Source organism: Lissotriton helveticus, chromosome 9 (genome assembly GCF_964261635.1).
Source record: "Lissotriton helveticus chromosome 9, aLisHel1.1, whole genome shotgun sequence".
NCBI lineage: Eukaryota > Metazoa > Chordata > Amphibia > Caudata > Salamandridae > Lissotriton > Lissotriton helveticus.
In genome coordinates this window covers 686,673,268-686,686,702 of record NC_136070.1, presented here as the reverse complement: position 1 = coordinate 686,686,702, position 13,435 = coordinate 686,673,268, and the positions used below count along the sequence as shown (strand labels likewise).

Here is a 13,435-nt window from a genome sequence, read left to right as displayed (position 1 = left end):
AGATATCGGAGCACAACGAGTCAGAAACTGACTCGTTTTCAGAGCTCTGAAGCGGCAAGCAAACTGTTCGATGCTTGTCAACACAGTGACACATCAGCGAATGCGAAAGGAGAAGTGGTGAGTTTAACCCCTCCTAATAACAAGAAGGCGATTTTGGACAAATTATGGAAAGCTTGCAAAAAAGAACAGAACAAATGGTAGGAGGGGACCACCCTGGATAAATACATAGAGGTCGGAGAATACGAAGAGGCCTTCGTATTGTCATAACCCCGACGTTTGAAGACCCAGACCCTGAGCTTGTTGAGAATTGGATCGAGAACAATCACAACTGCTCCACAAACATGCTGAAAATGCTGGTTAAATTCGCAAGAAAAGATTGCGACAAATTAAGCGCTACCATTGAAAATTTGACGGCTGAACTAAAAGAATTATGCACAGAAGATGAATTTCAAAAAGAAATGGATAAAATTGAAAAGGGACTTGACAAAATTGAAGGCGAGATAAAATTAAAAAAACAACAGAAATTCCAACGTGATCTAGTGGATTATCAAAAAGGTCAAATCCTTACATTTTCAAAAAAATATGATCATCTGAGAAAAAAACCAACGGGGCAACAAGTGCACAACACATCCATAGCAACCAATGCGGAACAACAACTTGATGATAGTCATTCAGCAGTCAGTGGCACCAGTCTGGCGAGTGGCAGTGGTATCACAAGTGGGAGCGATTTTTCAGTAATATCTGAATACACTGGAGTAAAAACCAGCATTTTAGCGGAGTTCGATCTAGTAGCCAAGGGCAGACAGTCCAGCAACAGATCAGAAGGATTTCCAAAACGAGGAAGAGGAGGCAAAGGAAAAAGAGGAAACAACAAGCCATCCGGAAATCAAAGCAGCCCTGTGGGAAGTCGAACAAGGGGCCAAGCAAAGATAAAGTAATGGAAGAAAAGACGGTGATCAACTTATCATCAAGAATACTAAGTAAGACTGAGATTGATTTATTATCTAAAGGCCTTTCATTTTGCCCCACAAACACTTTTGATTACACGCAGAGTCGTATAGACCTATTCTATTTTACACGCAAATTGCGTTTAAAAAAAATGGCATGCCACTAAAGTCAATTCCAACGACCCAATTTTTACCAATGTTGTCAGTGATGTGCGTATAGGTGATGTTGCATTGTTACATACGATGAATGTATTGGCAGAATTAACCGGTAATTGTGATGATCCAACAACCAGCCTAGAATTAGAGAACATTCCTTTTGACCTTAGTGCCAAGAGTGATTTTAGACCAAAATCAGATCAAAAACGAGGCAATAGAAGTGTTTGAGAAAGGAGTGAGTGATGAGCTATGGAAAATAGCTAAACGTAGAAATCTCAATCAATGGAACAACATGAGTAGAGTACAAAGAGCTGCCCTTGATGATTTAAAAAAATGACAACTCTATTGTGATCAAGAAGTCCGACAAGGGCGGAAATGTTGTTATTATGTCTAAAGTTGATTACATTAATGAGGGTCTGAGACAGCTTGGTGAAACTGATAAATACTTAAGAAGTAACAGGATGGAGTATGAACATGCCATCAGACAATCGAGTACACGGATATTAGAATGGAAGAAGCAGGGACTTATTGAAGACAGTGAATATAAATTTCTAGACTGTAAATTCCCCAAGCTCCCAGCTTTATACCTGCTGCCCAAAATCCACAAAGAGCCACTCAAGACACCAGGGAGACCAATTGTGTCGTCACGAGGGAGTTTTTGGGAAAATATGTCCAGATATGTGGATTTTTTTCTTCAAGGTTTAGTGCAAAAGATACCTTCATATGTGAAAGACACTATTTATTTTATTTATTTAAGTAGCTTATACAGCGCGCAGCTACCCCCGAAGGGGTGTCCCGGCGCTAAAACAGGAACTCACGACTAGAGAGGGGAGGCAGGAGGAATGGAGAACAGGATCATATTCTAGAGAAGAGCCACGTTTTTAATTTGCTGCGGAAAAGGGATTCTGAAGGGCAAAACCTGAGGTCAGGTGGGAGACAGTTCCATAGTTTAGCAGTCGTCACGCTAAACCCTCTGCCGCCCATTCTGGATCGTCGAAAACGAGGTGCAGTCAGGAGACGTAGATTATTGGATCCCAGAGTTCTCACTGATTGAGATATTACCACTCGCTTTTTCAGATATCCTGGCCCTAGACCGTTGATGGCACGAAAGGCGAGGGTGAGAATCTTGAATTGAATGCGGCTTGCAATGGGGAGCCAGTGAAGCTCTTTGCAATAAAAAGCAACCGACTGACGGTAAGGGATATTTCCAATCAGTCTAGCTGCTGCGTTCTGCACGATCTGGAGGCGATCAATCAAGTATTGAGGGGCACCAGCATATAGACTGTTGGCGTAATCTAAATGAGATGTGATGAGGGCCTGAGTGATAGTTCTACGGACATCTAAAGGGAGGTAAGGAAAAATCTTTTTAATCATGCGAAGTTTCGCGAAGCAGGCTGAGGTGACCTTGTTAATTTGCGTTTTACAGGAGAGTGAGTCATCAAACTGAAAGCCAAGGTTACGTGCTGATTGGACCGGGGAGGGCGGGGGGTTAAGCGCGGTGGGCCACCACAGGCTAGGGGATATTGGAACTTTCTGGTTAAAGAATAAGACCTCTGTCTTATCAGTATTAAGCCTAAGGTGGTTGATGGTCATCTAGGCACAGATGTTATCCAAACAGTGGCGGAAGTTGGCAAAGGTGGAGTCCGAGTGGTCTCTAAAAGAGAATATCAGCTGAGTATCGTCAGCATAAGAGACCACCCTGACCCCACAGGACTCCACCACTGTAGCCAAGGGAGCGAGATAGACATTAAAAAGCAGAGGGCTCAGGGCAGAGCCCTGCGGAACACCACACAGCAGGGGTTTACCCTCTGATTTAAAAGGTCCGAGCGCCACCCTCTGCGTTCTGCCAGTAAGGAATGACTCAACCCAGGCTAATACAGAGCCGCTAATTCCAGCCTGCCTTAGACGGTTAAGTAGGATTATATGTGAAACCGTGTCAAAAGCGGCGGACAGGTCGAGGAGGACCAACATGGCCTCCTCGCCCCTATCCACACACTCACGGACGGTCTCAGCTACTTCCAAGAGAGCAGTTTCGGTGCTAAAGCCCGCTCTAAAGCCAGATTGAGAGTCGTGTAGAAAAGAGTTGTTTTCAAGATATTCTGTCAGTTGCAGCTGAACGGCTTTTTCCAGAATTTTTGCGGGTTTGGGAAGGAGGGAGATGGGGCGAAAGTTGCTAAATTTTGTATGGTCGGCATCAGGCTTTTTCAGAATGGGGACTAAGAGAGCTTCCTTCCAAATGGATGGAAATATGCCATGATGGAGGGAGGCATTCCAAATAGAAAGAAAGGGGCAAACCAGTATAGGAGCTAGGTCGCCCAGGACCTTGGCAGGGATAAGGTCAGAAGGCGAACCTGATCTGCACTGGGTGAATAACCTGAGTGCGGTCTCGTGAGACAGCTCGTTGAAAGACAGTAGGGAAGCCGATTCTGGGGCCAGGTTAGGAGGAACCGGGAGATGTTCCTCAACAGGGAAAGAGGTACTAATTTTATCGATTTTCTCTAGAAAATAATCAGACAGTCCATCACATAGAGCCTGGCTAGAAGGGTTCTGCGAAGCCCTGGCGGGAGGGTTTACAAACTCTTTAACAATATTAAAAATGGCTTTGGAGGAGTTCTTAGCTTTAGAGATTTGAAGAGAGAGATAATCTCTCATGGTGACTTTTTTATGTTTAAGAAATTTTCTCAAGGCAGTTTTGTAAGTAGCTTTGGATTCAGGGTCATAATTCTGCCGCCACTTGCGTTCTAGTATTTTGCAGCGGCTTTTTTCCTCTCGAAGGGTCAGTGAAAACCACGGGGCAGAAGGGCGTGTTCGAGCGGAGGTAATAGGTTTAAGGGGAGCGATGGAGTCAATAGCAAGAAGTAGTGCGGAATTAAGTTTGGACACATTTTCGTCAATGTCACTAGGCAAAGGGTCCGGCTGATAATGAAATAAAGGATCTAAGGTCGAACAGGTAACTTTGTGCCACATTCTTCCCAGCTTTTTACCACGGACAGTGGGTGTGGGTCTTAAGTATATCTCTAGGTCAAAAGGGACAAGATGGTGATCTGACCAAGTAAGAGGAAGAGCGCAATGGACTGTAATATTAGAGAAATTGGCAAAGATAAGGTCAAGTGTATGCCCAGCTGTATGCGTTGGACCCTTGACTAATTGAGACAGGTTCAAGCTCTGCATCGTTTCCAACAAAGAGTTGGCTTTTGAGCAAAGAGAATTATCCACGTGGAGGTTGAAGTCTCCGAGCACCATAAAATGTTGATGCTTGAGGGAGAGATCAGCCATCAGGTGGATTAAAGCTGTTAAGGAGAGAGTCGAAGCGGTAGGAGGGTTGTAGACTAGAATACCCGCCATGACGACTGCCGCAGTGTCCGCAATAGTGAAATACATAGCTTCGATCATCCCAATATTCGTCAGCTTGGTAATAGACAAATTGAGCTGGGATTTTAGGATAATGGCAAGACCACCTCCTATTTTGCCCCCTTCACGGTTGATACCCTTAAAGAGATAACCCGGAGGGGTGGCTAGGTGGATATCAGGGTTAGAGGTGTCTTTGAGCCATGACTCGGTTAGAAACAAAATATCCCAGGCGTCCGATACAATTGACGCCCAGATTTCGTTGGAATGACGGGGGAGTGAGCGACAGTTAATCAAACCTGCTTTCAGCGTCAGAGGATAATTCAGGCGCTTGGGCAGGCTGAGGCAGGGAGAGGGGCGTAGGCTCCATGGCGGGAGGGTGAAATTGCAATGTGGACAATGGAAGGGGGCGTCTTCCAGATGGCAGGGACAGCAGCGCGGATGGGAGGGGCAGGTAGTAGGCTTTAAATGCAGAAGCTGGGATCTGGTCCAGTTAATACGACCAGAAGCAGACTGTTCGCCAGGGGGACTGGCCCTAGGCACGGGCCAGGCGCGGACGGGCGCAGACGGGCTTGCCTTAGGCGCGCCTTCGGCGCGCAAACGGCGCTCCCGCTGCGCTCGTCCGCTGCGCTCGTCCGCTGCGCTTGCGTGGAAAGCACATTAGTAGAGAGGGAGGGGGCGTGGCCTCGCGGGGGGGCGTGTCCCCGCGTGCCAGCAGCGATGGCGGCCGTGAATATTACCCTGCAACACAGCGCTAAGATCCGCTGTTTGTAGGGCGTAGCAGAGTGGCAGTATGGCGAAAGTGCCCCAAAGGAGCTCAGGGTAAGTGCACGCAAATTAAAATCACTTTAAAACACAAATACAAATTTCAAAGATTTCGAGCAGCGCACCTCCGGCTTTCCGCCTCAGAGGTGAGAGTATCCTGATGGCGCGCTAGTATTCAGCGTTTAAATGGGCTCGGGAGGGGGCGTGGCCTCGGGAGGGGGCGTGGCCTCGCGGGGGCGTGGCCTCGTGGGGGGGCGTGTCCCCGCGTGCCAGCAGCGATGGCGGGCGTGAATATTACCCTGCAACACAGCGCTAAGATCCGCTGTTTGTAGGGCGTAGCAGAGTGGCAGTATGGCGAAAGTGCCCCAAAGGAGCTCAGGGTAAGTGCACACAAATTAAAATCACTTTAAAACACAAATACAAATTTCAAAGATTTCGAGCAGCGCACCTCCGGCTTTCCGCCTCAGAGGTGAGAGTATCCTGATGGCGCACTAGTATTCAGCGTTTAAATGGGCTCGGGAGGGGGCGTGGCCTCGCTGGGGGGCGTGTCCCCGCGTGCCAGCAGCGATGGCGGCCGTGAATATTACCCTGCAACACAGCGCTAAGATCCGCTGTTTGTAGGGCGTAGCAGAGTGGCAGTATGGCGAAAGTGCCCCAAAGGAGCTCAGGGTAAGTGCACACAAATTAAAATCACTTTAAAACACAAATACAAATTCCACAGATTTCGAGCAGCGCACCTCCGGCTTTCCGCCTCAGAGGTGAGAGTATCCACTAGCGATTTTTTGCGTAAACTTGATGGTATTGCATGGGATGATGAATACTCTTTGTTGACGATGGATGTGTCAAGTTTGTACACATGCATACCTCATGATAAAGGTTTGGATGCATGTAGGCATTTTCTGGGCAACAGGTCAGCTTCGTACCTGGCCCACACAGAGATGTTGTTGGAGATGATATCCATATGTTTGAAACAAAACTACTTCCTCTTCGACAATAAGATCTTCCATCAGACCCTTGGTACATCAATGGGGACCTGTTTTGCGCCATCTTTTGCAGGTCTCTATATGGGCTTATGGGAAGAGGAAGTAGTAAGTAAAGTAACATAATTTAAAGATAGAGTCCCAATGTATATTAGATACATTGACGACATCTTCTGTATATGGAGAGGGACAGAGGATGAGGCGAATGACTTTGTACTAAAATTGAATGATAACAACTTTAATCTCCACCTTACTTCGCATTGGTCCAAAAATACGGTTGAATTTCTAGACCTCAATGTATTTATAGAAAATGGTAAAATTGAGAGTTCCCTGTTTAGGAAAAGCACGGCAGGTAATAGTCTGCTACATGCTGACAGCTGTCACTCTGTGGCACTCATCGAGAGTATCCCTCTGGGTGAGCTCCTCAGAGCAAAACGTAATTGCAGCACGAAAGAGAAGTTCGAAATAGAATCCAAAATTATGGCAGAACGTTTTTTGCAACGAGGTTATACTAAGAAAACGGTCAGTAAGGCTTTAAAAAAAGTAGCTCTCCGTTCAAGAGAATCTCTGCTTATTGACAAAACACTTAAGGCAGAAGGAGAGAACAAAGAAAAGAACGATCAAACATTGAGGTTCATAACTACGTACAATAAACAAACGCACGCAGTACGCAACTGTTTGAAAAAATTCTGGCCTGTTCTCAAAACTGATAGAGACCTGATTGACTGCATAGGACAGAACCCACAGATTACATATAAGAGAGCTAGATCTCTGAGAGACACGCTGTGCAGAGTAGTTGAGACTGATAAGAAAGGGACCCCAGGGATCCAAGGTTTTTACACTTGTAGAAGTTGTAAAGCCTGCAAGAATAGCAAGAACAAAAAGCAGTGTACCCTCTCAGCGGAAAGTCAGCCATATGTAATCAAAAAACATACATCATGCAATACAGAATATGCAGTATATGCATTATTCTGTCCATGTGGCCTAGCCTACATTGGCAGCACCATCCACAAAGCCAAAATACGGATTCTTGAGCACCTCCGTGCAATAAAAAACTGTGACAAAGCATACCCCGTAGCCCGTCACTTTCGCAGCCATCATGAACAGAACACGAACTTACTGAGTTTCGTTGTCTTGGACTTTGTGAAGGCAGACATACGTGGGGGCAACAGACTAAAAGAACTCCGCAGATTAGAGTCCAAACTGATCATACAATATAGGACTCTGACCCCTTCAGGCCATAATTTCGATGAAGAGCTAGCCGTTCATCTAGGTTAGTAAGTATGTACTATTCCATTATTAGATCCATAGTCGCATAGATGCCGCAGAGCCAGGATAGTTTTATTACATATTTTATGTTGATTGTCTGTTGATCTATGTGTTTTGTTTTTAATTTTATTTGGACAGAAGTGACACCTTGTATTTTATTTTTTTTCACTTTAGATCAGAACCGCAATGTATTGAAGAAAAGAACTTGAATTATGATGTTATTGATGCTGCTCATGAACGATGAATTCTAAGAGACCCAATATAGCAAGACCATTGAGGCAGGACGAGAGAATCTCACCGTTTCTCAGTGCAACCATTTACAGCAGTAAATTAGATTTTGCCCACTTGGGCTTGACTTTGTAAATAGAAAGATCTCTGGTATATACCAATTATTATTTTCATTTATACTTATCCCTGCTGATGGACCAAAGGGAGCACAGTTGTGCTTTTCAGGTCTCCTAAGAAAACTTTATTGACATGCATGAAAAGCATACCATTAGATCCGCTGTGGGCAAGCATTGCAATTATTTTACAAGTGGTTAATTTAAAGAAAAGCGGTTGTGTATCTTTCTATTGTTTTGTTTTAGTACACAATATTATGCATGTATTCGGCTGAGTACGTGTTTTGTAATTACTGTTAAATTACTGAGTCTGTTTTCACTTTTTTCACAAGTGTCACGTGGTATTTAAAAACGTATGCACCGGTAGATCCATTGCTCATGACTAAGGTGCGTCTGCACTGAAACGCGTCGAGTATTTTTCTTGCCTGTGAGACCATCGAAGAATAAATCTCCGTTTGCTGCACAGACTTCTATTGTGTCCGTTGCTGTCGTGTTCTAGCTTGGTGTAAACACGATTTTGTGGGATTTGAAGAGGCTGCCTGCCTCGCAACGGACCGCCTTCATTAAAGCGGCTGGGAAAGGGCGCTGCGGGCGCTTGCGCTCGCTTGTGGGATTTATATATATATATATATATATATTCACTGAAAAAACCATAGGTTTCACACCAGTTATAGTTAGGATTTAGCATTTAAAAAACCTATTAAATTCACTGAAAAAACCATAGGTTTCACACCAGTTATAGTTAGGTGGAAATTTTACTCGCATAAAACCATTGAAATTCCCACGTTATAGTTAGTTGGACTCACTATAACTTGCGCGTGCAATGTACTGCTGATGACGTCACATATTACATCACTCATGACATGGTCAGTGACATCACTCATGACATCACTGATGACATCTCAAATGACATCACTGATGACATCATCCAGTGAATGTGTATCTTTCTGAAAAATAATTTTTTTTTATATATGTATATCTAAAGGTTGATGGAAGAATAAATGGGTAAATAAATGTCTAAATGGATTTTTTTTGTGTAAAATTGATTGGTTAACTGACTTATTAAATGTATCTTAGTGAATACATATATTAGCGAGTAATGTTTAAATATTTAAATATCTGTATCTGTGTCTCACTTTGTGTATAAGTGGCTGCATGGGTTGGTGAGGAGCTACATGAGTGTGTAAATGGGTTATTAGTTGTTTTTTTGAGTATCAGTATCAGTATGGTTCGGTGGGGGATATTACTTAGAGCACAGATGCATGAATGAGTGACTCACTATTTGTATGTATTTTGAAGACAGCATGTGTGCAAGACTGTATGGGTGGATGATTATGTGTATGGGTGGGTTAGTGAGTATGTGTTTTTAGGAACTGTAGCAGAGAGAGCCCTCCACACCCTGAATGTGAAATGGACTGTCTTGTATTACATTGACAGGCCCAAGCCCTTATGCAAAGCTCACCATTGTTTGTAGCCTTTGCCAAACCCAACAAGGGCCAGCCTATTTCTAAGGCCGGAATTTCTAGGTGGATTTTCAAGTGCATCAAGACTTGCTATCATAAAGCCAAAAGAGCCCTCCCTATTACACCCATGGCGCACACTTTATGCAAGAATGCAGCCATCATGAGCTTCCTGGGCAATATTACGCTAGCTGACATATGTAAAGCAAGCAGTCACTTAGTTAACCTCACACACTTTCACTAAGCACTATTGTGTGGATATCGTAGATCGCCAGCATGTCATGGATTGTCAAACAGTCCTAAGGACTTTAACCCCTTCGGTGCTGATGACGGCTCCCGGTCGTCATCAGTTACGGTGGGCGTGTGCTGATGACGGTCGGGAGCCGTCATAACCACGCCCGCGATCGGAATGTGCCGCACAGGCGCAGAATTCCGGCCGCAGCCAGGGAGTTACTTCAAACATCTGCATAATGCCACCACTTGTAGGGGAGTATTGCTTTATAGTCCATGGAGAGCATTCGTATCCACAGCAATACATGCTATGAAACGAAAATGTTGCTTATCCTAAAAGCGTCTGTTCATGGCGTGTAGTGTTGTAGATTCATATGCACCCACCGTCCTCGACTGAAGTTTGTCTACACTGTCAGATCTCTTCCTTATTAATTAAATTCCTTTCATAATCACCTGAGCACCATACTGCGTTCACTCGCCACTCCATACTTGCTCTCACTCGGTGTGTTGAAAAAAATATAACATTGTGATGGTGCCCATGTACCTTGCCTACAAAGGGAGGAGTCCGAGTGCATCCTTTGACCCAAAAGCCTTTAATAGAAGAAAAACTACTTGCAAACAATCCAGCGCAGCACTTGATGGCAGTAGAATTTGCATCAAGTGAATTTACAGCACTTCAAGCTATAAACCTTTGCATAGAAGGTAAGTAACATTTTCCTTTTCTTCTACTCTCAAGTTTTTTTAAGAGTATCTTTGCATTCTTAAGGTTGTCTTTGAGCCACAATTTCTTCACGAATTTGGGTTTAATCCTTTTTTTATTTATAATGTTGCAAGTAATTTCAGCAACTCTGCAAGAGTGTTGTTCAGTTGTTTTAATAACAGAGAATTATTTAACCATTCTGTTATGAAGGGAATCATTTAATTTATTCTTGAGCACAGTGTTGAGATCCTCCTTGGCGACTCCTTTCAAATTGTGTTTAGTAATGGTAGTGGTTTGTTTATCGTGAAAATAGTTGCATGTCACCAGCATGGGCAATAGCCATGCAGCCACTATTTGAAAGGAGGAAAACGTTGATGCTGCAAAGGATGTAAAATGTGAAGTGCATTTAACCACAAAGCACAGTTCTAATCTGACCTATGACTTGCTCACTATTTCATTCTCCCTCTGCACGTCCAGGTGTCCACACTCTGCTGCGGAAGTTACAGTTCCTCTTCGAGCTGCCTGCCCGCCTGAACAAATGCATTGAGATGGAGGCATATGCTCAGGCAGTGCGCTACCATGGCAAGGCACGTTCTATTCTGCACCAATATCAGCATATGCCCTCCTTTCAGGGAATCCAGAATGACTGCCAGAAGATAATGGGCGAGTTGGCGCAAAAGCTGCGAGAGAAGTTCAGGTGCCTGCTTTATATTAGTCTTCCTAGATCTTTAGATTAATTCTTCCATTATAAGCTCCCATCTCTTTATAGATTATAGAAGGTCATCTGAGGTGGTTCTTTCCCAGAATTCCTCACAAATGTGACGGGTATCCTGTCCGCCGCCTTACAAGTGTCATAAGATATAACACACTTGGATTATAGTATACACAGGATACCGGTCCCATTTGTGACAGAATATCCCATCTGCCAAAGTCTAAATCCGCTTTAAGTAGCCAACCTTTCCTGCTACTTCTAACCCCCCGCTTCCCCAAACCCCAAATCCACACTTTATTTTTTTCCTATGTTGTTTGGTGTTACCTCGTACCTAAACCACAAATTTACATCTGGTTGTTACGCATGTTCTTCATAGAATTATTAATTTGAAATGCACCTACAAACCTGCCTTTTATTTCTTACCCACATTTCTATTCTTCTGCGTTCATGATTCTCCACTGTATTTCTTTGCAGGGATGGTGGCACCAGTGCGCAGGACTTGGCAGAGTGTGTTGATCTACTGCTGCAGCTGGATGAGCCAGCCGAGGAGCTGTGTGATGAGTTTCTGTCTCATGCAGAGTCCCGACTGGCTGATGATCTGAAAAGCCTGCAGGCTGATCTGGGACTGCCTAGCTCACCCTCTGGAGCCTCTGCCACCACTGCAGCATCCCAGCTTGGTGACATCTTGGAGTTTGTTGACCAAGGATGTAACAGTTTTGTGAGCAACATGTGTCTGGTGATTGCTTCTTATCAAGAACTTTTTATCAACCGACTGTCCCAGGGTGGAGAGGCTAACAAGAGCATTTCTGCTATGGCCCAGGTAAAGCTGGTGTCCTTCGTGAACCAGCTCATGGGTCGTTATTTTGCTGTTGTGGACTGTCGGATCCAGCTGGAGAAAGGCATTGGCGACAACTCTCTCCTTGTCCGTGCCCTAGACCGATTTCACCGGCGGCTCCAGGCCGTGGCAAAGCTCCTACCTGCCTCCAGTGTTGCTACGGAAGGAACAGAGATTGTCGTGAGGGCTGCCAAGGAACGCATCCGGCAGTACCTTTTGGCACTACAGAGTTTTTTTCTGGATTGCCTGACAGACGTGCGGCAATCATTGGCTGCCCCCCGCTTGATGGGCAAGGACCACTCCAACCTGGCAGAGCTTCTGGGCAACATCTCAGCCTCCATCTTGAACCAGATCAAGTCAGTCCTGGCCTATGTCCACCTGTTTACCGCCAAGGATATTACCTTCTCCAACAAGCCCTACTTCAAGGTATTTGTACGGCAGAGCTCCAGTCTTAACTGAGTAGATCGTCATTAATTTACATGTGTGCTTATCCAAGGCATGACACTGTATCATCTCAAACGTATACAGCTCTCCTTTAGGTAAAATTGCTTGCTCTCAAATCACAGACCCTAAGCTGCAGAGTTTAGAGAAAGCAGCAATTTATTGTCTGAACAAATGGATACTTTCTCTGCAATTACCGTTTGTAAATACCAGACACTGTTGAGGTAACTTGACTGATTGGGGACAAGTTAACACAGGCTGTATATTTATCAACAAGGCCGTCCCTGTTCACTACATTCCAAGACAGACAATTCTCTCAGTATATGAAAGTTAAGATGTCCCTACAAATTAATTGTTTACCCTTTCAGAGCTGCACTTTGACATAAGCAACAAAAAAATGGTTAGTAGATTGCCTGGTTTGGGGAGTGGGGGGGGGGCAACCTTTCATCTAAACATGCATTCTATTTTAAATTTGTCTTTGTCTCCACTGTCCAACATCAAGTGCCAGAATGGAATGTGCATCAATTTAATGCTTTATGCACCACCAACAAGGCAATCTGGAATGAACGCATTATAAATAAACCTACATCATGCTGTCAAAAGTGCTGATTAGAAAGTATCCTTAGATGCAGTCATGATAATGTCTTCTCCAACACCCGCTAATAAGTGCAAAACTGGAAGGTAAATTGATGTGCTTGGCCCAGGTTTCTTGAATAACCTACGTCCTGCATCAAAACCATCAAAGATCATCCTACTTTCAAGGAGGTGATGATAGATCCTACTGTTTTAACAGCGCATCTCCACCAAAAAATGAAACATCTCCACATGTAAGAAAGATGTGCCTCCCTGAAGCACCTCTCATTTTGTCCTCAGAGCCCCCTCCTTTTGCCCACCTGTTGTTTACCTCATCCAGTGCATTCTGATATTTGTAGTGCAATAAATAAAACCAGTACTCGCATACATATATACAAATGGAGACCTCGCTTGAACTTTCTTGTCACTTAATATCCTGTTTGGTATATTCAGAGCCATCTAGAGGTGACACATTAGTTTTACCTACAAAGCAATAAAAAGACAAATGCAATAATCAAGTCTATAATTAGTGATAGTTTGAACTGGGCAATTCCTAATGGGGTGAAATGATTCCCCTTTGTTCACAGTGCTCCTGTTAAGGACAGCCAATCTGAATTCCATGTTGTAAAACTAGATAGTCTATATTTGACGAAGAGGAGCAGGCAGCCGTTCTCTAC

The 13,435-nt window shown here is 44.2% G+C and overlaps 1 protein-coding gene across 1 annotated transcript in view; it reads left to right on the top strand.

Moving 5' to 3' along the window:
• VPS51 (VPS51 subunit of GARP complex) overlaps positions 1-13,435 on the top strand; it is a 90,498-nt gene that overhangs the window by 50,097 nt on the left and 26,966 nt on the right. The window contains exons 4-5 of the mRNA XM_078660777.1: positions 10,675-10,894; positions 11,384-12,170. Coding sequence (XP_078516903.1) covers positions 10,675-10,894; positions 11,384-12,170 — 1,007 coding nt within the window. The remainder of the gene's footprint in view (positions 1-10,674; positions 10,895-11,383; positions 12,171-13,435) is intronic.